This window comes from Neofelis nebulosa, chromosome 2 (assembly GCF_028018385.1).
Source record: "Neofelis nebulosa isolate mNeoNeb1 chromosome 2, mNeoNeb1.pri, whole genome shotgun sequence".
NCBI classification, from domain to species: Eukaryota; Metazoa; Chordata; class Mammalia; order Carnivora; family Felidae; genus Neofelis; species Neofelis nebulosa.
Genome location: NC_080783.1, coordinates 210,511,026 through 210,535,183, shown reverse-complemented (window position 1 = coordinate 210,535,183; position 24,158 = coordinate 210,511,026). Strand labels below are relative to the sequence as shown.

The 24,158-nt window shown below is 42.8% G+C and overlaps 1 protein-coding gene across 2 annotated transcripts in view; it reads right to left on the bottom strand.

Moving 5' to 3' along the window:
* The window catches only part of FBXO42 (F-box protein 42), a 96,608-nt gene that overhangs the window by 21,564 nt on the left and 50,886 nt on the right, over positions 1-24,158 (bottom strand). Inside the window, exons 3-4 of one of the 2 annotated variants that reach the window (XM_058718944.1) lie at positions 20,186-20,302; positions 8,825-8,959 (exon numbers count right to left, since the gene is read on the bottom strand). In XM_058718944.1, coding sequence (XP_058574927.1) covers positions 8,825-8,959; positions 20,186-20,302 — 252 coding nt within the window. Of the gene's footprint in view, positions 1-1,388; positions 3,430-8,824; positions 8,960-20,185; positions 20,303-24,158 lie in introns of those variants that run through there. The other variant, XM_058718945.1, reaches the window with a different exon arrangement.

Below are 24,158 nucleotides of genomic sequence, written 5' to 3'. Positions count from 1 at the left end.
CAAGAGCCCTGTGTGCACCATTTTTCAGATATCATTTACAGAGTAAGAGAAACAGTAACACTCTGGGCTGTTCCAGAACTTTCCAGCTTTAAGGATATTCTGGCCTTCCCACAGACATCTGATATGACCAATATTTTTTCTTTTTCTTGCCCAACTCCAAAAGTAAACTAGCTTTTCTGCTAGATTACTCAGTGATTTTGGAATATGTGATTATTTGTTTAGGAAACAGTCTTAATGAAAACAAAATTATTTCCAATAGAGCTTTTGACTCTGCACGGCTGGAAAAATCTTGATGTGTTAGGTCAAAAAAAAAAGATGTCTTCAGCATTCTGCTCCCCGCCAAAAGAAATTTGAAAAGGCAAATCATATTGATATTTGAAAATTCTCTAAGCTGTGAAAAGGTTTCCTCAAATGACATATACCCTTCTGCTCATTATCCTTTTCTGACTCTGATCACAGACATAACGGCCAGAGCGCTTAGTTTTTCCCCCAAATTCAATAGAATATCAAGGACCAAGGGCAACTACAAATAAAGGGAATCACAGGAAAAGAAAGAAAAACAAACTAGGAAAAAGAATTTTAAAGGAAGGGCAAAAAAAAAAATTTTTTTTTTATAGTAGAGAAATCTAATAAACACTGTCTCAGCCAGGTGATCAAGGTTAAGATCAATGGTAAAAAAATCATGTTCACAGTATGTACCCTCAACAGGATGTGATAAGGACATTTTACCACTGTGGTGTTCCTCCCCAAAACCTGTAACTCTAATCTAACCGTAAGAGAAACATCAGACAAACCCAAAACGAAGGACAGTCCACACAATACCTGACAGTACTTCTCAAAACTGTCAAGATCATCAAATTAGGGAAGTCTGAGCAACTATCACAGCCAAGAGGAATCTAAGAAGACACAAAGACTAACTGTAATGTATCTTGGATGGGACCTTGGAACAGAAGAAAGGTATTAAACAAACAAAAGAAAAAGAACTGGGGAGCCTGGGTGGCTCAGTCGGTTGGGCGTCTGACTTCAGCTCAGATCATGATTTCACAGTCCGTGGGTTCAAGCCCTGCGTCAGGCTCTGTGCTGACAGCTCAGAGCCTGGAGCCCGCTTCAAATTCTGCCTCCCTTTCTCTCTGCCCCTCCCCTGCTCACACTCTGTCTGTCTGTCTGTCTCTCTCTCTCAAAAAAAAAAGAATAAAGTACAGACTTTAGTTAATAATAATGTATCAGTACTGGCTCATTAATTGTCATAAATGTACTACACTAACGCAAGCTGTTAATAGGGAAAACTAGGTGTGGGGCATATGGGAACTCTGTTCTATTCTAAAATAAGTTTATTTAAAAAGTTTTTTAAAACGTGAAAGAAATTATAGAAAAATAAAACTACTCACAGCATGGCAGAGGAGAAAGAACACAGACTTTAGAGATAAAATCTTGGGTTTCAATCACTGCTCCATCATTTATTGGCTGTGTGATCTTAGGTATATTACTAGGTGATTTTCTGAGCTCCAGTTTCCTCATCTGTAAAATGGGGATAATAGCAGTGCCAACCTAACTGGGTCGGTTTGAAGGTTAGATAGTTTGTCTGAAGAATCTGAGACAACCAACACCCCACCCTAAAACACTTTCAAGGGTGTCATCCATACACATTTCCTCAGACAGCAGGCCACTCCTGACTAATCAGAGTAAAAGGTAGCTGTTTCTACAAAGAAGCAGTTAAGAGAACACCGAGCAGTCATCCTTCTTCCTTAACAACAGTTTAGGAGTCTAGCTTCGAGCATTACACACTCTCACCTAACAGACCGCGATAACAAAGTGAAGTCACAGATTGTGCAGTAAGAAAAGCCAAAAGATTTTGGAGGGATCCAGGATTTCCAAATTTAGCTAGGGATATTTTCTCTTTTTTAAAAATGGAGATCCTCCACTCTATTCCCAACCTCTTGAGATTAGGTGAGGCTGCTATGAGGCAGAGGAATCTATTTTTTTTAGTAAGCTTCTTCCCAGGTTACTTGGACAAAAGTGACTTTTGTCAACCTGTGACTTTTAGGAACAGTGATCTTGTCTCTACCTCTTTCACGGAGAAGAAACCGAGGCCCAATGAATACACAAGTGATCAAGGATTAAGTTCAGAGGCAAGTGGCTCAGGAGTGGCAAGGGTAGCCTGGTTGCGTATCTCTGTCCCTGAGTGTTTTCTAAAACAAAGGGTCTGAGCCATAAGCCATCACTTGGAATTTCATGTGTGATTGATAGGGTAGAAACTGAAAAGCAAAAAAATGTATTGGACAATAAGATTCTATAGGGAGAATGTAGTGGGAAAATCACTGTGCTCTAGGACTCGTTAACAGAGAAGACAAGTTGAGTCTTAAATCCTTATCTAACATCTATCAACTCTCCTACCTGTGGAAAATTCTAAAACTGAAATTTGTTCCCCTTTTGTAAATGGGTGTGGGCTAATCTTGAAGTTCTGAAAACCAGAACACTCCAATTTTAAGTGCAAAAATGTGTACCTGAACATCTCTACTTTGATTTAAAGTAACCAAAAAAGGCCATGACTTATAATGTTATTATACATTAAACAGATGCCACAATTACCTTCCGTCTGACTAGAGGGTATTTTAGAAACAGTGTTTAAACATTAGTCTTTTGAAGGACCTGTCCCAAGAACTGTGCATTTGCTGGGGAATCAACACAGGCTGATTAGAATTAAGGTGTTCCCTTAGCACAACTCCAGAAGGTGGAAGATTCAACTTCCTAGAACAGCTGGCAAAGACTACAATGTAGACAATTGTACATTCATACTCACCGCCAGGACGTTCGATGGCCTGTTCTGCTCCACCCTCGGTTATTCTATCTAAGCGCTAAAGCAATCAGGACTTCTACCGGTTCCCACATCTCCCCATCCGCCAGCATCTGCAATCACATGCTCCTTCCTGCTCCTTGCGATAAATGCTCAATGCTCTCGTCCATGGCCAGCCCTCTCCCTTTCTTACCCCTCGAGGACAAGCTCTAACGATCCTTCCTCTCTATCCACAGCAAGTCTTCCCTCTAGATCATTCCCAGCAGCACGAATATGCTATAAAATCTGCCATCTTAAAAAAAACAAACCTCTCAAATGTACATTCCCCTCCGCTTAGTGCTTGGTTTCTCTGCTCTCTTTTACAGCAAAACTCTTCAAAAACGGGAATGCACTGTTTATACGTGCTGTCTTCAAGTCCTCTCTTCCCACTGTCTTGAAACCATTCCAAATACACTTTCGTCCTTATCACTCATTGCAAATACTCTTCACTCAACCTAAGGACAATTCTAAGTCCTCAAATGACTTGACCTCTTCCTTGAGTAGGACCCGGCTGCTATTTCCTCCCCTCCCAGAAACACTTTCAAGTCTGGTGGCTTCTAAGATGCCTCATTCTCCTGTCTTCCCCCACCCACCTCCACAGATATGCCTTTTCTAGTTTTGTTTTTTTTTTTTGTTTTTTTTTTTTGCTGTTTCTCCCTCTCTCCCTGATCCCCAAACAAAGCTATGTCCCAGACTTACCTTCTTCTATCTTCACTCACTTCCCTGGTCATCTCACCCAGGGAATCCATGATGCTAATCACTCCCATATGGCTATCTAGACAACTGTCTCAGGCGTGCAGGTCTCTCTGGAACTCCAGACACAACTCCACCTGGATGTCCCAATGTGTGTTTCAAATGTAATGTGTTTCAAACTGAATTTCTCATCTCTCCTGAACTTTGCCGACCTTGACCACCCACAGCCTTTCTTACCCATCTCAGTTAACGGCAATACTATTCCTTCAAATGCCCAGGCTAAAAATCCTTAGGACTGCCCTTGACTCTTTTCTCTCATCACACTCCACATCCACATCATGGGCAAATCCCACCGGCTCCATTCAATCCATCCAGTTGTTAACTTTCTGCTAACACCCTAACCCAAGTCACCATTCCTTGTCTAGATTATTGCTACCACTTCTTAGCTGGTCTCCTCATTCTTACACTTGTCTTCTTATACACTCTTCTCAGAAACCTAAATGGCCAGTCATTGCACTCAAAAAATGTGAAAAAGTTCCCACGACAGCCTGAAGGTCTTACGTGTATGACACATTTCCGTCCATTATTTGTCCAACCCCCTTTCCTAGAACATTCTCCTTTGTTCACTCTCATTCCTCATTACCCCTTGACTGTCCCAAGCACACTCCCACCTCCAGACCTTTGCACTGGTTATTCTCAGTTTGGAATGTTCTTTTACTTAGCTATCCATTTGGTTCACTTCTGTACCCAATCAACTCTTTGTTCTAACCCTACCTTCTCCACGAGGCCTACCCTTATCGACCTAGTTATGCCTCCCTATTCCTGACCCTCCTTACCATGCTATCATTTTGCTTCAGTAGCAGTAATCACCTTCTAACATACTATATTATGTTATTTGGCATTTTTTTTTTTTTTTTAATTTTTTTTTTCAACGTTTTTTATTTATTTTTGGGACAGAGAGAGACAGAGCATGAACGGGGGAGGGGCAGAGAGAGAGGGAGACACAGAACTGGAAACAGGCTCCAGGCTCCGAGCCATCAGCCCAGAGCCTGACGCGGGGCTCGAACTCACGGACCGCGAGATCGTGACCTGGCTGAAGTCGGACGCCTAACCGACTGCGCCACCCAGGCGCCCCTATTTGGCATTTTAAATATGTCTTCCTTCATTTGGATTTGATCTCCATCAAGAGCGGGATTTGTGTCTGTTTTATTCACTCATGTGTCCCCAGCATCTAAAACAATGCCAGGCACAGAGTAGGAAATCCATAAATATTTGCTGCAAGAACAAATGAAGGATGAGAGTAGAATTAACCGAACAAAAGGAAGGACTGTGCTGTCGTTTACGGGAAGTCAAGCCCTCTACTTTAAACATCAAACTCTCATAACAACTAGTTACATGATACCACCACTGAAATGTGTAAAGAAATAAAAAAATTAAACTTCTTCCAAATATTTACTGTCCATTTCAGGGAACGGGCCCTCTATCTACCCAGCTGTCAAACCTGAAGCATAAGTCAGCCTTGACCGGCCCTCTGACCCTCCCACAGCCAATCCATCAAGAAGTCCTGTTGATTTTATCAGAATTTCAGCTCAAATTCTTCCGTTTCCCTTTACCTCTACTCCTAGGACTCTAGTCCAAGTCATTACATCCCCTCACCCGTACCCTGTGAGGGCCTCCTAGCTGTTCTCTCGGCTTTGTCTTCTTGCCTTCTTCAACCCATTTCCTGAGTAGCAGCAAAAGTGTTCTTTAAAATGTAAATTGGACCATATTCCTCCGCTTAAAATCTCAAAATCTCTCAGATGCTGGAGCGTGAACGAGTCAGCTCCTGTTTACATCTCAGCTCCACCTGGGCCACTCTGCTCCTTGCTCAGCATACTATGTCTGTCCACCAAGGTCCACTTTCGGGTCCTCTTACGTGTGCTATTCTTTGCTGCCCCAGGGCCTCTGCATATGCTGGCCTCGCTTTTTCCACTCTTCATCCTTCAAATCTCAGCAAAAAAAAAAAAAAAAAAAGTTGCCTTCTGTTTAAAGTAGCTCTCCCCCTCTTATTCTGGCTCATTCCTTGTTTTCTCCATACTTTGTAATAATTTGCTTGCTTGTTTTTGTTTCTCCCCCATTACAGGATACGATATACACTTCATGAGGGGAGGGGCTACAAGACAGGTAAAAGGAAGCAGGGGGCGCCTCACTGGAAACATCTGAGAAACACTAGCTATAGGTAGGTCTGGCTCAGCCGGAAGAGTTCTCATTCTAACATTTGTCACCACCACACTCCCTCTAGATGGAGTGCTTCTATCACTGCAAAAGGAACTAACAACCGGGATTCAGAGGCAAGTCGCGTTAATTCCCATGGTTATGGACTGAACTGTGTCCTCTCAAAATTCGTATGTTGAAGCCCCAACCCCCGTGTGATGGCCTTTGGAAATAGGACCTTTGGGAGATTAATGAGATTTAGATGAAGTCACAAAGTTGAGGCCTTTTATAATGGGATTGGTGCTCTTATAAGAAGAGGACGAGACACCAGAACTCTGTCTCTGCCAGATGAGGAGAGAGCAAGAGGGCAGCTGTCCCCAAGACCAGAAGACAGCCCTCACCGGCACCCTGATCTCAGTCTCCTATCCTTCAGAACCGTGAGAAATAAAGTTCTGTTGCTGAAGCCCCTCGTCTGCGGTATTTTGCTGTGGCAGCCTGAGCTGGCTAGGACACCACCCCACGTGGCAGGGCTCCTGTCTCATGTGTAGGGGCAGCCGATAAACAAGGAAAAAGGCACCTGATGCAGAAGCACCCTCCAGAAAGACTCTCCACTCCAAATGAAACTGCCCCACTGCTTGTCTGCTACTCTTCTCCACACGGCTACACTTTCAAAGACTGAACCCTGTTGAGGTTACGGCTTTAAATACCCTCTGCTTACAAATATAAGCGAGGGGACTCCACAGCTGACAACCTCCCCTCAGTCACTTTCCAACCTGCCCACCTCCGTGCGCCAGAACGGGTGAGTCAGGCACACCAAGGCGTATCGACAACGGGGTGCTGTTCAGAAAGACTCACTGATGTTTCAGTGAGGAAGTCATTTTGGCTGGGACTCACGACAGCACACAGAAGCATGTCCTCAGGCAATCTTCCCATGGGATTTCTGCATGAAGGAGAATCTCACAGGCTTCTTTATTAAAAACTAGTGCTTGTTTGTTTAAAAAAGGAGACATTTCAAAAAACTGTCTCCCCCCCTTGAAAACTAGGCTCTAATTGTAGATTACAGTGAAGTGGCAAGCGGACTCTTTGAGACACTTTGTTAGAAAATTGAACCTTCAGGAGCTTCTATGTTTTACAAAAGGAAACAGTCTACCATTGTATTTTTAAACTCGGTTATTTCTCTGATACTTCTACCTTGAGGATCTCAAAACAGAGTCTTAGTGGTTTAAAAAAAAAAAAAGTCCCACGTCTACCTTACAGAGGGAAATTAGGGAAATAAGCACAGTAGGCAGCAGTATGCCATGAAGGTCCCACAGTCCGGGGCTCCACTTCTAGAAGGAAGATCAACCCCCAGGCCAAAGTATCAGAAGCATAGAGCTTGATTACACAAGAGAGAAGGGGCAGTATTGGCGTTTTGTGACTGGAATAGCCGAAACTGCTCTGGAATGGGACCTGGACACCAAGTACGGTGGCAACAGGATGCTGAAGCTGAAGAAATCTTGGACATTTTAGATCTGTGATTCCAAACATTAATCAGTATTGCTCTAAGTGCAAGAGGGGACAGGGGGCTAGAAAAGGAAACTCTCCAAAGCACACAATTCTGAGGGCCCTAAAATAGCACTAACTTCCAACATTTTTAAGATTAACACTTGGTCTTCTTTCTAATGATTTTAATAAAGAATTTCATCTGTACAAAACCCAGCCCCACCTGTGAGTACCTGTTGTCAGTAGGCTTCTGCCTCCTAGATTTGTCTATTCCAGGGGAAGGAACAGGAGCTTACAGCTTTGGGGAAGCAAATTATAGTTTCTTCTCTTAAAAAGGTTTTAAGCACCGCTCCCCCCCCCCAAAAAAAAAAAAAAAGGTTTTAAGCCCCTGGCTTAGACAATCATAGCAGTCATTCCAGAAAAAAAGAAAAGCATAAACTAGCCATTCGAAAACAGAATCATCTAATCCTACTCCGTATTTGTCCCAGAGAGATGCAGTCAGTCCTCTGTTCACTGACAATGCAGACTTGGCTATTATGGCAGGAGATGAAACTCAGGTCTCTTCACTCTTAGCCTAGGCTCTTTCTATTACATCAAGTCACTTCCCATGTAGTTATCAAACTAGTAAATCAAGACCTAAATGAGTAAGGAATCTGCCCAAGAAAACCTGAGTCTCCTTAGTCCTAGAGTGAATTTCAATCTTGAAAAGCCACATGAATGTCTGGGAAAAGCTTGTCAACAAATCATAGAGTACTCTATGCTCAGTGGACTCTTATTTCTCCAGCACACCAGCCCCTTCGGTCTTACGGCTGTGCCTTTTCAAACTGTCCTGCCTCAAGAGTGCAAAAACAAATCCCCAAAAGGTTAAATCAAAAAGGAGAAAATAATCAGGCTCCTGGGTGGCTCCTTGGTTAAGCGTCCGACTTCGGCTCAGGTCATGATCTGATGGTTCATGAGTTCAAGCCCCGCGTCGGGCTCTGTGCTGACAGCTCAGAGCCTGGAGCCTGCTTCGGATTCTGTGTCTCCCCCTCTCTCTGCCCCTCCCCCACTCGTGCTCTGTCTCTCAAAAATGAATAAACATTTAAAACATAAAAAATTTTTTAAAGAAAATAATCTAGTTTCTTTCTGCCAGAACTTCGGCATAGTGGGACTATGCAGGAATGTATCTACTGGAGAATCTTCCCACATTCCTGAGTCGTTAAGAGTAACCAGCAGAGGCATGTTCCATACACTCCCCAAATGTCTGAGCTGGCAACAACAAAGATATTCAGAGATCTCAGCCCTGGAACAACAGCTTCTGTCAGTGAACTACTGTTCTCACGATGCTGTGTTTCTGCTTACTTCAACTTCATACCAAAAGGCACATCACACCAGTGCAAGGACTTGAGAAAACCACACAAATGAATTCACACAGTAGTACAATTCTGGCAGGGCACCGATACTAGTAATAAAGTATAATTTTTTTAATTCAAAGACCTTATACAAACACATTACTTTTAGCATTTACACAGATTTGACCTGGGACCCTAGTACCAGAGACCAACACCAAAACAGAGCAGATAGAATTTCCATGCAAAGGGAGTTACCTGGTGAGAAGGCAAACATCAGCACTTTAGCTCTTACCTGAAGCCAAAGGTCGGATCCACTCTTTGCTATTTAGGTCAAGTCTCCAGAGGTCATTAAAAGCAGCATTGCAGCTGCTCTGGGTACAGCCTCCAAACACGTACATAGATTGATTAGCATCATAATAGCATGCACCTAGAAAGAAAACAATAAGAGCATAACTGATGTTCAATACTGAAGCCCCTCTGACACCTTAACTATAACACTTATCTTTCAAAGATCAATAATTTCAGCCATTCGGCGACTCTGTGGCCAGGTACCAACTTTCTATAACCAGCCCCTTGTCTTCAGATTGGTTAGTATCCTATTATTCTTTAAAATAAGGTCCAGCAAGGGGCGCCTGGCTGACAGTTGGAAGAGCATGTGACTCTTGATCTGGTGGTCGTGAGTCTGGGCTCAGTGTGGGGTGTGGAGATTATGAAAAATAAATAAACTTAAAAAATAAAGTAAAAGAAAGCTCAGAGGAAAGCTATAGAAATATCATTTCTGAGAACACTGAGCAAATTGACAATGTCACCATTAAATAAGACCGTATAATTCCAGCAAGAGCACACAAGAATTCAGATTATGGGTGCTCAATGGGTAAAATTTCAGTACAGCTGCACAATTAACCTAAATCTGCAGCCTCACCCTCTAGGGCTAGGCAGAGAGAGCCAGTGCTAATGGATGCACTGTCCTCCTGTTTCTCTCCTCCAGCCCTCCTATTATTGCTTTTGTTTTCAAATGAAACCTGAAGCACAAACTAATAAACACATCTTTACACGAAGAGAATGACAGAAAACCATTTTAATCGATGCCATGAAGTAACCACACATGAAGATCAATGCATCTCAGGGATCTCAGAAGTAGGATGGTCCCCAAGCTACGGAGAGAACAGCATGGAGGTCGTTAAGCCGAAAGCCACCAAGGTGCATCAGAAAGCCACCAAGACAGGCTGTTCGGTGCTACACAGAAAACCAGTGAAGTAACATTTAAAAAGCGTCAAGGTCTCTGAGAAGAGCCTTTTCAATCAGATGATTATACACTCCTCACTGACAGACACCATTCCAAAGAAAAGGGGTAAGGACTGTGAGAGGGGCTGGGCTGTACCTCCAAAACCAGAAGGACCACAGCCAAAGTCTAGAGGAGAGGCACTACCACCTTGTTTTGTCCTAAAAAGTTCACTTAGTCTCTATTCTTTGGAAACGATGACCCCACTCCTTACAGACTTGCATTTACCATCTTGGATCTCAGGAAGGGGGCCAAGCAAAACTTTCCTTTCCATTCATTTCATGCATACTGGTGGGAAAAAAAAGAATTCTCAATGTTCCCCTTACATAAGAGTAGGAGGAAAGTGAAAAGAAACTCAGAGATTCAACCCACTAGTGCATGGTTTCAGTGAGCAGTCAGCTTATTTGTAGTTCTAGTGCAGTTTAGCACACCTCTGTTTTTAAGATCTCTTCTGAACTCTGGCACCACTTAGTCAAGTTCAGAAAAAGAGAAATGCTACTGCTATAATTATCTCTGTGATATGTACTAGCTCTGGGAATAACCCTCCTTTTTTTTCTTAAATCAGCCCACCCCATAGGCCCTTTAAGGAATCTCTGCACCAGAAAGTCCAAGTCAGAAAACTCCAGGAGTTAAGAGGTACCACAGTAGTGTATTTAGTCGCTTACACCCAGTGATCTCAGCCAGTGGAAGGCACAGATCCAAATCATCTTGACCTCTGACACTGTGCAACAATGGAGCTCCAGACTTTTTAAATTAACACACTACAGTATATGAAGATTTAAATGATCTTACACTTTCCACTAACATTCTTTGCCTTTGCAAATAACTTCTAATCTGTATAAGTTTTAAAATCCACATCGCAGGGGCGCCTGCGTGGCTCAGTAGGTTAAGCATCTGACTCTTGATTTTGGGTCAGGTTATGATCTCCCGGTTCGTTTCATGAGAGGAGCCCTGCGTCAGGCTCCCGGCTGGGTGTGGAGCCTGCTTGGGATTTTCTCTCTCTCTCTCTCTCTCTCTCTCTCTCTCTCTTCCTCTCCCTCTGCCCCTCCCCCCCTCAAAAAAAATCCACATCCTAACAAGAAAATCTATTAAGAAATAAAATCCTATGAAACTCCAATGCTCATATTTCAGATTGGTTAAGAACTGCAAATAACAAGGGGCACCTGGGTGGCTCAGTCAGTTAAGCATCCGACTCTTGATTTTGGCTCAGGTCGTGATCTCACGGTTGTGAATTTGCGCCCTGAGTCAGGCTCTTCACTGACAGCAGGGAACCTGCTTGGGATTCTCTCTCTCTCTCTCCTTCTCTCTCTGACCCTCCCCTGCTTGCACACATGTGTGTGCACAGTCTCTCTCTCAAAAATAAATGAATAAACATTTTTTAAAAAGAACTGTAAATAATGAAGGATCAAGTTTAGCTGATATTAGACAAACAAGAAGGATAATTGCTAGAGTCACATTTCAATCTCCACTAAAGGAGCTGAGCTTCAGATATCTTGGTCTTCTCATATCTTTCTTGAATTAGCTACTCCAACAAATTGACTGAAATTTTGAACTGAACCAACTGGTGCCAGGCATAAAAGAACATTCTTTTCTTCTTGATAACCCATATTACGGAAAATAAATTAGCAATGTCCTAAGGCCTCTGAAACCTTCATGTGTGTCCATTATAACAATCTTTAATAAGACAAATCTGTGATTTCATAACTAAGAGTCAAGGGCTCATTTATGTCTCCCCGTTCTTCAAACATCAACTCTTGGCAGCTGCTTCCTTCATACAGCAAAAGAGCACAGTGCCTTTATTTTTCAAAGAGGTAGCAAACATTCTTCTTCTCTATTTGGATTGAAAACCCAGCCAACAGCCGGGCCCCATGAGGTCCCTGCCACATGTATTTTAATCCTATACTAAAATAAGGCAATCGGCATTCTCCTGCTTCTCTTGGAACAAACAAAGGTTTCTGGAAGAGGAAGGCATAGGCCAAACTATGCAAAGCTAGCAGGACTAAAATGACAAGTTTCGCACACCGTATTCTCAATGTCTATCAGTTAATCAGCAATGAAGCTTAGAGAGGAAGAGAGTCAGTTTGGGCAGCTATGTTTAGAACTCCAATATAATGGAATAAGAAAACAGCCATCAATAATACCCTCAAATATTTTAAGCATCCTACTAAGCTTTTGTTTATTGTCTATTTTTATTTAAGACATCTACATGTTGGTCTGGGTGGGTGCGGGGAGACTCAACAAGTTCAATGGGCCTTTTAGAAAAAATTAAGAATTTAAGCAAATACCAGTGCTCAAGTAGTCATTTCCCTTTTACCAACGTTCTCCACCCACATAGTTTTCTTTTCAAAACATCTAGACCAGTGGAATGTGCAATACGAAAGTTACAGTTCATAGTACAGTATGAATACTCTAAGTAACATTAAGAATGTTTATTCTAGGGGCGCCTGGGTGGCGCAGTCGGTTAAGCGTCCGACTTCAGCCAGGTCACGATCTCGCGGTCCGTGAGTTCGAGCCCCGCGTCGGGCTCTGGGCTGATGGCTCGGAGCCTGGAGCCTGTTTCCGATTCTGTGTCTCCCTCTCTCTCTGCCCCTCCCCCGTTCATGCTCTGTCTCTCTCTGTCCCAAAAAAAAAAAAAAAAAAAAAAAGAATGTTTATTCTAGGGGCTCCTGGGTGGCTCAGTCGGTTAAGCCTCCGACTCTTGGTTTTGGCTCAGGTCACGATCTCACGGTTTTGTGGGTTCAAGCCCCACATTGGGCTCTGCGCTGGCAATGCGGAGCCCGCTTGGGATTCTCTCTCTCCCAGTCTTGCTCTGTCCACCCCTCCCCCCACCCCCACCACTCGCACGGTCTCTCTCAAAATAAATAAATTAAAAAAAAAAAAAGAATGCTTATTCTAATTACTACATTTCTTCAAATTTTCTGAAATGGCCTGATTGCTCCATGAACAACTATTGCAAAACATACATTTCCAGTTAATATCCGATAATCCCTACTCAAAGACAAGTCCAATATTCATACCAACACACAGCACACCAGTAGTTCTCTGGCATCCTAAACACCTCTGTACTGTAGCATGCTCCTCTCTAGTGCAAGGTCTTCCAGTTGTTTCGGAGAGCCACTTGAGAAATGTTTACTTAACTCTAACTTTTGCATTCAGATGTTAAATTCTCTTTTGTTTCACACTTGTTTCCAGGGAAAGGTCCGGAGGCATGAATCCCATGCTCAGAGAGACGATGCTGTCATGTGTCTCACGTCTACAAGCCAGGACATATTTGATAAGGTCTGTAATTACATAACTATGGAACAAGCAAGGCTGGTTATCCCGTTTGGGCCTGCTTAGCTACTACAGGAGCACAGCTAGCATGGGTGTGACATGACCCGACCCTATTTGCAGCCTTCACTGAAATACAAAAAGCACAATGCTGGAGACTCAACAGATCCCTATATTAATCTGAAAAGGACATTCTCTGTTAGTCAAGGTTTGCATGATCGGTCATGCGCACACTCACCAAAGAGTTAGGAAAACTGGCTTCATTTTCCTTCCCCTCTCTGTCCCAGACTTTTAAACAGGAAAGAAGCTGTCCTGCTACATCTTTGTTACACTTAATTTCACAGAATTCAACGATTTCAACTATGGACCAAGTGTTGTGAAAGGTGCATGGATGTCTAACACCTGGAACCTGCTTGTCCTCAAGCAGACAACCATTTGAGGAAGAGATCTCTCCACCACTCTATCATTTTGCAGTTAAAAACATATTTTGGGGGGCGTCTGGGTGGCTCAGTTGGTTGAGCGTCTGACGTCAGCTCAGGTCATGATCTCACGGTTTGTGGGTTTGAGTCCCTCGTTGGGCTCTGTGCTGACAGCTCAGAGCCTGGAGCCTGCTTCCGATTCTGTGTCTCCCTCTCTCTGCCCCTCCCCCACTTGCAGTTGCTCTCTCTCTCAAAAATAAAATGAACATTAAAAAAAAATCTTCAAAAAAAAAAAAAAAAAAGAAGAGCCAAGGAACTTACTTCCCAAGTTTAAAATTCTTCTTTCATATGCAGCCTCTCCAACACAGACAATTATGGCGACAGACAGATGGTAATAAACAGTAAAAAGAAAGGCAAGAGGAGTGTTTTAGGGGTGTATAGGCAGAGGAAAAAAAGATCTTAATCTCCATGGCAGGGAATCTGACAGGAGCTTGTGAAGAGGTGGCTTTTGGCTTTATCTCTGAGATGGGTTTTAGAGGATAGAACATTTTAGTCCATTAACAATGGGCAAACAAGTCCAGGGACGAAAAGGGGAACTGGAGGGGAAGGGAGAAGGAAATCAGGGCATCCAAGCAAGGCCATCAAGTAGGGAAGTGTAAGACCTAACAAGGAGTCTCGTGTGGGTGGAGCCTGGCTGTGTGAAGATGTGGGAGAGATTCAGGCTGGAAGAGTAAGCTGGGGCCTTGAAAGCCAAGGGGAGTGGAAACTCCTCCATCAGCGTGGAAAGACTGAGGTTTTTTAGCAGAGGAGTGACGAGACTGGTCTGATGCTTCACTTACTGTGGTTCCCAACAGGGACTCCTGTTATTTTAGGCAGGTCCATTCTCTTTGTGGAGGAGCAGCCCATTCACTGCAGGACACCGAGCATTCCTGCCTACTAAATGCATACAGTGCTACCCAGTCAAGCAAATGAACAATGACCTTACACATTTCCAAATGCCCTAGGAGGTGGCACTGTCCCAGCTTTAGAGATGGTTGCCAACAGTGTCTCGTTCAGGTTCAGATGGAGAACCTGAACTTCTTATTTATGCAATCATTTAGAAAAGATTTAGGAAAGATAGAATGTAATCATTCTAATGAGTAATGTAACCATTACTCACATTCATAAATGTGAGTAATGGGAAAAATAAGGAAAGATATGAGAGAGATTGCAGAGATGAACAGAATCAACAAGATCTGACTTTTGTTACTGAAGGAAGAAGAGGAATTGAGGATAAATCCGAGAATTCACACTTGTGTAACTGCGAGAATGATAATGCCATTAACTAAATTATGGAGAGGGGAAAACTTGGGAGGAACTACTGAATTCCACTTTTAGCTGACTAGATATGAAGCATCTGTGTATCTCTGTGGCAATATGAGCAAAGAATTGGAAATGCAGATCTCCAGCTCGAAGTGAATCAGGAATAAGAAATACAACTGAGGGGTATCTGGGTGGCTTAGTCAGTTGCATCCACCTCTTGACTTCAGCTCAGGTCATGATCCCAGGGTCATGGGATTGAGCTCTGTGTCAGGCTCCATACTGAGCGTGGAGCCTGCTTGAGATTCTCTCTCTCTCTCTCTCTCTCTCTCTCTCTCTCTCTCTCTCTCTCTCTCACTGTCTCTCTCTCTTTCTTCCCTCCCCTGCCTGCCCCTCTCCCCACTTGCTTGCTCTCACTTGCACTCTGTCTCTAAAAAAAAAAGAGAGAGAAAGAAAGAACAAGAAAAAAGAAATAAAATTGAGCTCTGGGGAGAAACATGCAGTAGGAAGAGGAAGGAGCTAAGGAAAGACATTGAAGGAATTCCTTGTTTTCAACCTATTCTGAAAAATGCCCATTTCTGTGTAACAGTTCTCTTCAGTCTGCCAGCATGCAGAGAGAAAGGCAACAGCGAGAGATGAGCTGAGAGAGAGGAAACGAGACACACAGACACCTTTTTAAAAAATCTATGGCACCTTCGGGGCGCCTGGGTGGCTCAGTGGGTTAAGCGTCCGACTTTGGCTCAGGTCATGATCTTGCAGTTTGTGGGTTTGAGCCCTGTGTCGGGCTCTGTGCTGATGACTCAGAGCCTGGAGCCTGCTTCAGATTCTGTGTCTCCTCTCTCTTTGCCATTCCTCTGCTTGCTCGCTGTCTCTCTCTCAAAAATAGATAAACATTAAAAAACTTAAAAAAAAATCTATGGCACCTTTTCTTGGATTTTAAATGAAGACATGAAAAAAATTTAAGGTAAAAACAAATATTGAAATCCACCAACCTCTGAATTTCTGTGAGATTACTCACTCTATTTTTCTTCTCTATGTCCCCTGCAAATAACTGTCACTATTTTGTAATGATACTCTTTCAAAAGCTAGTTAATTGAAAAATTTTTTTCTTCTCTTATTAGAAAGCTAAATTGTCTGTCTTGTGATAATTACTCACCCCTGAATACTTCCCAGCTTGGTTTCTACTTTATCCAGACTCACTCCATTTCCCTCACTTAGGGTTCTTAAAAATACTTGTTTCAAAAAACCATCTTAAAACAGTCTTTAGAAACTCTGTCTCTGCCTCCCATTCCAATTATCTGTCAGTAACTGAAGTTAACCCTCCCTCAACAACAAATACTGGATCTAACATGGATTCTCCTGTAATTTCATTACATATCCTTTAAAAAATTTTTTTGTTAATGTTTATTTATTTTTGAGAGAGAAAGAGAGAGAGACAGAGACAGAGAGACAGAGACAGAGAATGAGTGGGGGAGGGGCAGAGAGAGGAGACACAATCTGAAGCAGGCTCCAGGCTCCAGGCTCTGAGTTGTCAGCACAGAGCGAGATCTAGGGGCTCAAACTCACAAACCCATGAGATCATGACTTGAGCTAAAGTGACTAAGCCACCCAGGGGCCCCTCATTACATATGCTTGACAAGGATTCATTTATAGTCTTAAATGAATTAAGTATTAAAGTGTGGATTCCTGAAAACATTCAAGTCCCTTTCAAAAACTATTTTTGTAGTAAGAAGGAGAGGAAGAGAAAGGGGGGGAGGAGGAGGAGGAAGGAAGGGAGAGAGGAAGAGAAGGAAGTACCTGTAGTAGTAACAGTAGCCTGGGCTTTGTTTTTTGTTTGTTTGCTTGCTTTTTAACATTTATTCATCTTTTGAGAGATAGAGTGCGGGGGGGGGGGGGGGGGGGGGCGGGGCGGGGCGGAGGGAGACACAGAATCCAAAGCAGGCTCCAGGCTCTGAACTGGCAGCACAGAGCTGGATGTGGAGCTTGGACCCACGAACCATGAGATCATGATCAGAGCCAAAGTCACATGCTTAACCGACAGTGGCCCCTGTTTCTGTTTCTAATGTTTATTTATTTAATTTGAAAGAGAGCAAGTGGGGCACCTGGGTGGCTCAGTCGGTTGAGCGTCCGACTTCGGCTCAGGTCATGATCTCACGGTTCCAGCCTCAGCCTCGCGTCGGGCTCTATGCTGACAGCTCACAGCCTGGAGCCTGCTTTGGATTCTGTGTCTCCCTCTCTCTCTGCCCCTCCCCCACTCATGCTCTGTCTCTCTCTGTCAAAAATAAATAAACATTAAAAAAAAATTTTTTTTTGAAAGAGAGAGCAAGTCAGTGTGAACGGGGGAGGCACAGAGAGAGACAGAGAAACCCAAGCAGGCTCCATGCTGTCACCGTAGAGCCCAATTTGGGGCTCTATCTCACGAACTATGAGATCACAACCTGAGCTGAAATCAAGAGACGCTCAATGGACTGAGCCATTCAGGTGCCCTGTTTACGTTTTTTTTCAGTAGTTGCTGTTAATGGCCTTTTCCACTCTGTTGACATTTGCACTAATGGTACAAAAGCAATGCAGAATAAAACTGTTACAGCCTGTGCAAAACTCAAGGCAGGGGCATTAAAACAAAGAAAACCGGTTCTGACTTCACAGACCCCCAAAAGGGTCTCACAGATTGCCCTCTTTCCCAGAGGCCTAGGAATCACACTTTGAGATCCACTGCCCTAGGGGGGTTACAATAGTAAAAGTCAAACAGCTCCCGGAGAGAACTGAGAACACGGCAACAATTTGGCCTGCTCCTTTGATCTATTTAGATGTTCAAAGACAATGATACATTATAATTATGTACTGAATTCTCCCCTGGAAATGAGACTACAACACAGGGTTTGGGACAGCCAGCCTCCAAGATGGCCTCCAAAGGTCCTCACTGCCTGGTATTTACCCTGCTGGTCAATATCTGTGTGACCAATAGAACGGGTCAGGAAAGAGATTCATTTCAGAGATTAGGTTGTAAAAGACACTACAGCTTCTATCTTGGTGTCTCTCTCTCCCTCCCTCTCCCTCTCTCTCTCTCTCTCTCTCTCTCTCTCCCCCCAATCATTCATTCTTTCATTCTGTGGGTAGCCAGCTACCAAGTCATGAGCAGCTCCACAAAGAGGTCCAAGTCCTTTTTTTTTTTTTATGTTTATGTGAGAGAGAGAGAGAGAGAGAGAGCGAGCGCAAGCATGAACGGGGTAGGGACAGAGAGAGGGGGAGACACAGAATCTGAAACAGGCTCCAGGCTCTGAGCTGTCAGCACAGAGCCCGACATGGGGCTCAAACCCACGAACTGCAAGATCGTGACTAGAGCCAACGTTGGATGCCTAACCGACTGAACCACCCAAGTGCCCCCAGAGGTCCAAGTCCTAAGGAACAGACGCCTCCTGTCAACAGTTACTTGTGTGAACCTGGAAGCAGACCGCCTAGGCCCCAGTCAAGCCTTCAGGTGACTACAGCCCTGACAGACTGGCTGCAACCTCATCAGAGACACTGAGCCAGAACTTCCTAGCTAACCACTCCCAGATTCCTGACCCTTGGGAACTCTGTGGGGTAATAAATGTTTTAAGCTGCTAAGTTTTTTAAACAACATGAATAACCAATACACTCTCCTTCCCTCAAGAGTTCCAAATATCCACAGTTATCATGATAAGCATTGAGTATTGTACAGAAGTACTGAATCACTACACTGGACACCTGAAAGTAATATAACACTGTACATTAACTATACTGGAATTAAAATTAAAACCTGAATAACACAAAAGAGTTCAAAATTAGTAGTAATATGCAAGAGTATCAAAAAGTTGGGGCACCTGGGTGGTTCAGTTGGTTAAGCGTCTGACTTCGGCTCGGGTCATGATCTCACCGTTCATGAGTTCAAGCCCCATGTCAGGCTCTGTGCTGACAGGTCAGAGCCTGGAGCCTGCTTCGGATTCTGTGTCTCCCTCTCCTCTCTCTGCCCCTCCCCCACTCGTGCTCTGTCTCTCTCAAAAATAAACATTAAAAAATTAAAAAAAAAAAAAAAAAAAGAGTATCAGAAAGTATCAAAATCAGTATTTCAGACAACAACATAGGCTCAGAACAGGAAAATATTTTCTATGAGCTAAAGGGTTGAGAGGTTTCACGAAGGAGCCAGAACTTCAATGGAGTCTTCAAGGAAAGGCAGGCTTTAGCTAAGTGGATACAAACACTCCAGGGAGGAAGAACCCAGCATGGCAATGTGACAGCTTGAAAGAGGAGAGCTCTTGGGAAAAGCTGGGAGATGATGTGGTAAATCTGAACACAGGTCAAATTAAAGAGGGCTCTGAATATAAGACTAAGTTTAGCTTTTATCTTGTAAGCAACAGGCACTGAAGGTTTCTGAACTGGGAAGTAATATAATTAAAGCTGTAATTATGGGAAAGTAGTTAGAGCTCCCTCACCCCCACCCCACTGCTACGAGCTTTCTTTATGGAGAACCACTATTAATATACCTGTACTGGCCTAAGTTATACCACATCTTAATCTCATTTTGATGAAGGTATGAATCACTAATAGAATAAAATGGTGTCTACAAAAATCAAATTCAAATGGAGAGTTAATTCTAGAATAATCTAAAAACTCTAAATTGGGGGCACCTGGGTGGCTCAGTCGGTTAAGCATCTGACTTCGGCTCAAGTCATGATCTCGCAGTTCGTGACTTCAAGCCCCACCTCAGGCTCTGTGCTGACAGCTCAGAGCCTGGAGCCTGCTTCGGATTCTGTGTCTCCCTCTCTCTCTGCCCCTCCCCTGCTCACATGCCCTCTCTCGCTCTCTCTCTCTCTCTCTCTCTCTCAAAAATAAACAAACATTAAAAAAATTTAAATAAAAATAAAAAATAAAAACTCTAAATTGTGTCTTATTTACCAGAGCATTTATAATTTTACTATTTAAATTGACATTTTAAAATTAATACCCTTCAGGTTCAAAATCTTTGTGTGATCCCAGCCAAATTCAGTGTTGGCTAAACATATACTATGTTAAAATAAAGAATTATTTTAACTCTTAGTGTTAAACTCTGGCTACTCCCTAAGCAGGATCTTGGAAATACCTTCCTGTACTTCCTTGATATCCTCTTACTTGATATCAATGTTCAAGTCTAAGATAACACCTTGACTTCTTTGGGGTAGAGATACTAGAAAAATTCAAATATAAAATTATACCAACGTGCCTATGCTGTACTTAGGCTCACACTCTTCCCTGATTCTAAAGTTAATGTAAGTCCTCATTTTACATTCTCTTCATTAAAAAGTCAAACAAAATGCATGCCTCCAGAGGAATTTTTAGAAATATGACCACGGGCAGGATGGCATCTACTCTCACAGTAAATACTTACTGTGTGAGAACCGTTGAGTGATCGGGGTTCCAGGATAAGGGTAAGTCCGACTCTCCCACTGAATGTTTCCTTCCTGGACAGCCTTTATGAAACCATGATAACACTGGTGGGCTACACCTAAAGACAAAAATAACAAATGCTTCAGCCTGGATACTTCACTTTTCAACCAAATTATTAAAACTGCATCTATTAGCTGTCACATAACTTCTATAAAACCTAAGTTTCTTATTTTTCATTCAAAGTAAGAAACAGAATTTCAAAAGTAGAAGATCCAATCCTTTCACTTTACAAAGGCTCAGGGTGGCTAAGTGTTACAAAGGTCAAGGTTACAAAATTAGCTCACACTATAACTCTGCTCCCCTTTACGTCATATCTTAAAGCAACACATTAAAATAATTGGTAGAGGCACCTGGCTGGCTCAGTCAGTAGAGCATGCGACCCTTGATCTCAGAGATGTAAGTTTGAGCCCCACGATAGGTATAAAGGTTACTTTAAAAATAAGTAAATAACTGGGGTGCCTAGGTGGCTTAGTCAGTTAAGCATCCAACTCTTGCTTTTGGCTCAGGTCATGATATTGTGGTTTGTGAGACAGAGCCCCAGTCAGGCTCCATGCTGACAACGCAAAGCCTGCTTGGGATTCTCTCTCCCCCTCCCCCACTCACACTTTTTCTCTGACTCTCTCAAAATAAATAAATAAGCTTAAAAAATAAAATTAAAATTAAATTAATTTCAATAATGGGAATTGTTTAAACAAAGCAAAGGGACTGGGGGTAACTTAGCTTTGGGAGAAAGAGCACGGTAAAACAGCATCTGGAGTATAAAAAACAGGTGTTCATAAATGCCTATGGTTAGACCATGGGAACCAAGCATATTCCATCTTAATAAACGAGGAGACAATAAGTAGCTTGCACTGAATTATGAAATGATGAATTTACAACTAAGGAAAGCTGTTTTAAAAAGTGAGCGCTTGTACTATAATGGTGGACACATATCATCATACATTTGTTCAAACCCACAGAATGTGCACCCCAATGTAAACTCTGGACTTGGGTGATGATGATGTGTCCATGCAGGTCTGTCAACTGCAACAAATGCACCGGGGTATGTTGACAGTAGGGGAGGTTGTGGATGTGGGAAAACAGGAAATGTCTGACCTTTCTGCTCAATTCTGCTGTGAATCTAAAACCACTCTAAAAAATAAAGTCTATGGGGGCGCCTGGGTGGCTCAGTCAGGCGAACGTCTGACTTGGGCTCAGGCCATGATCTCACGGCTCATGATTTCAAGCCCTGCTTTGGGCTCTCTTCTGTCAGCATGGAGCCTGCTAGGATCTTTGGAGCCTTTGTCTCCCTCTCTCTGCCCCTTCCTAGCTTGAGCTCTCTTAAGAAAGAAAGAAAAATAAAAGTCTTTGTTTTTTAAAAGGTGAGAGCTTCATGTTTCTGGAACAATCTATGTTTTTAACACATGAAATGACTACCTTATTTCAAAGAGCAACATTTTGAATGAAGAGTACAATAATTTATGTTACACTTTGAAAGAATGTATCATTTTTTAAGTCATGTCACCTTAGTGGATCCTTAAGCAGGATCACAGTATTTAAACATGTTTTCCAATGATGATTACTATCCTTTGGCTGAACTCACAGTTAAGAACTGGAATATTAAAAAGATAGTCATCTTCAATGTGTGACTACAGTGCCAACTATACTCTGATGAAGAAAGTAACAGATTTGAAAATGCTGAATTGAGGTAAGGCAGTAATGAATAAGGGACAGATACATAATGATAGAGGGGGGAAAGAAGAAGCTGTCCTGGCAGTGACTTCCTTCTCCCAGAAGATTTAAGACTGTGAGTGCTAGGTTAAGGTTCCTCCCTCTTTAAAATAAAAAAGTGTGGGGGCGCCTGGGTGGCTCAGTCGGTTGAGCATCCGACTTCGGCTCAGGTCATGATCTCACGGTCCGTGAGTTCGAGCCCCGTGTCAGGCTCTGTGCTGACAGCTCAGAGCCTGGAGCCTGTTTCGGATTCTGTGTCTCCCTCTCTCTCTGACCCTCCCCTGTTCATGCTGTCTCTCCCTGTCTCAAAAATAAAATAAACGTTAAAAAAAAAAAATTATAAAAAAAAAAAGTGTGTGTGTGTATATAAATGTATGTGTGTGTATGTATGTATGTATGTATGTATGTATACATATATGTATGTGCATATACATACATATGTATACATACATATATACATACATACGCACATATCTATGTGCATATGTTATATATATATATAGACACACACATACATACATATCAAAACAGTAAGAATGCCATATAAAACCAAGAATAAACTCATAAATTTGATTAGATCATAGCCCCTCATCTGTGGTTCTTCCACCTCTATTTTAGAGGTGAAATCATCTATTTTCACAGGGTAAGCATTCAATCTCTACTGAAGGGTCCATTAAATCTGCAAAGAGAAAGCAAGCATTACCAGTTGTAAGCAGATGAGCACAGGACCCAGCAAACAGTTTCAACACAGCTGGTCCTTAGCCTTCTAGGTTGGGTTCTGAGCAATTGACAATGACCCCATGCCCCATGAGAACCACCCTGATGAAAGGAAATGATTTTAAGACTGATTCTGATCTAAAGGTTTTTTCCTGTCGTATTTCTGACTGCCTGTTCCCACTAGGAAGGAACAAACTGCTTGATCAAAGTTTATTCAACTGGCTTGGTCTTCATTCAAACATGGGCCCTTTCCAGTTAAAATGTAACTGTAAATGTAAAAAAATAACTGCTATCTATTAAATTAAAAAGACACCACCCCTGGTAAGTACAACATTTAGCTAAAGTTCAAAACTTGATTAGAAAATGGAAGACGGGTGTGTGGGTGGCTCAGTCTGTTAAGCTGCTGGCTCTTGATTTTGGCTCAGGTCATGGTTCTTGGGATCAAGCCCTGAATAGGGCTCTGTAGACTGACAGTGAGGAGCCTGCTTGGGATTCTCTTTCTCCCTCTGACCCTCCCCAATTCATGCTCACTCGTGTGTTCTCTCTCTCTCAAAATAAATAAACATTGAAAAAAAAAAACAAAAGAAGAGGTGCCTGGGTGGCTCAGTTGGTTAAGCATCTACCTTCAGTTCAGGTCATAATCTCATGGTTCGTGAGTTTGAGCCCGGCATCTCTGCTGTCAGCACAGAGCCTGCTTCAGATTCTCTCTCTCTCTCTCTCTCTCTCTCTCTCTCTCAAAAATAAATAAGCGTTAAAAAAAAGAGAGAGAGAAAAATGGGAGAAAAAGAGGAGAAACTCATTTTTAAAAGTAAAAGAGGGGGGCGCCTGGGTGGCGCAGTCGGTTAAGCGTCCGACTTCAGCCAGGTCACGATCTCACGGTCCGTGAGTTCGAGCCCCGCGTCAGGCTCTGGGCTGATGGCTCGGAGCCTGGAGCCTGTTTCCGATTCTGTGTCTCCCTCTCTCTCTGCCCCTCCCCCGTTCATGCTCTGTCTCTCTCTGTCTCAAAAATAAAAATAAACGTCGAAAAAAAAAAAAAAAGTAAAAGAGGGACGCCTGAGTGGCTCAGTTGGCTAAGCATCCGACCTCGGCTCAGGTCATGATCTTGCGGCCCATGAGTTCGAGCCTCTTGTCAGGCTCTGTGCTGACAACTCAGACCCTGGAGCCTACTTCAGATGCTGTGTCTCCCTCTCTCTCTGCCCCTTTCTCACTCACATTCTGTCTCTCTCTCTCTCAAAAATAAACATTAAAAAAAAAAACATTTTAAAAAGTAAAAGATATGCATAGAGCCTTTATCACTTAGAGATAAAATAAAGCAGTGAATACTTGCACAATCCCATATTTGCCACAATTAGCTACTTTAAGAAACAAAATGATATCCTCTTAAAGAACACGGACACTAAAGCCAGACTGCCTGAATGTGGATCTTCGATCCCCCGTGATACCCGTGTGACCTTGGGTAAGTTACTTAACTGTGCCTCTCACACTCT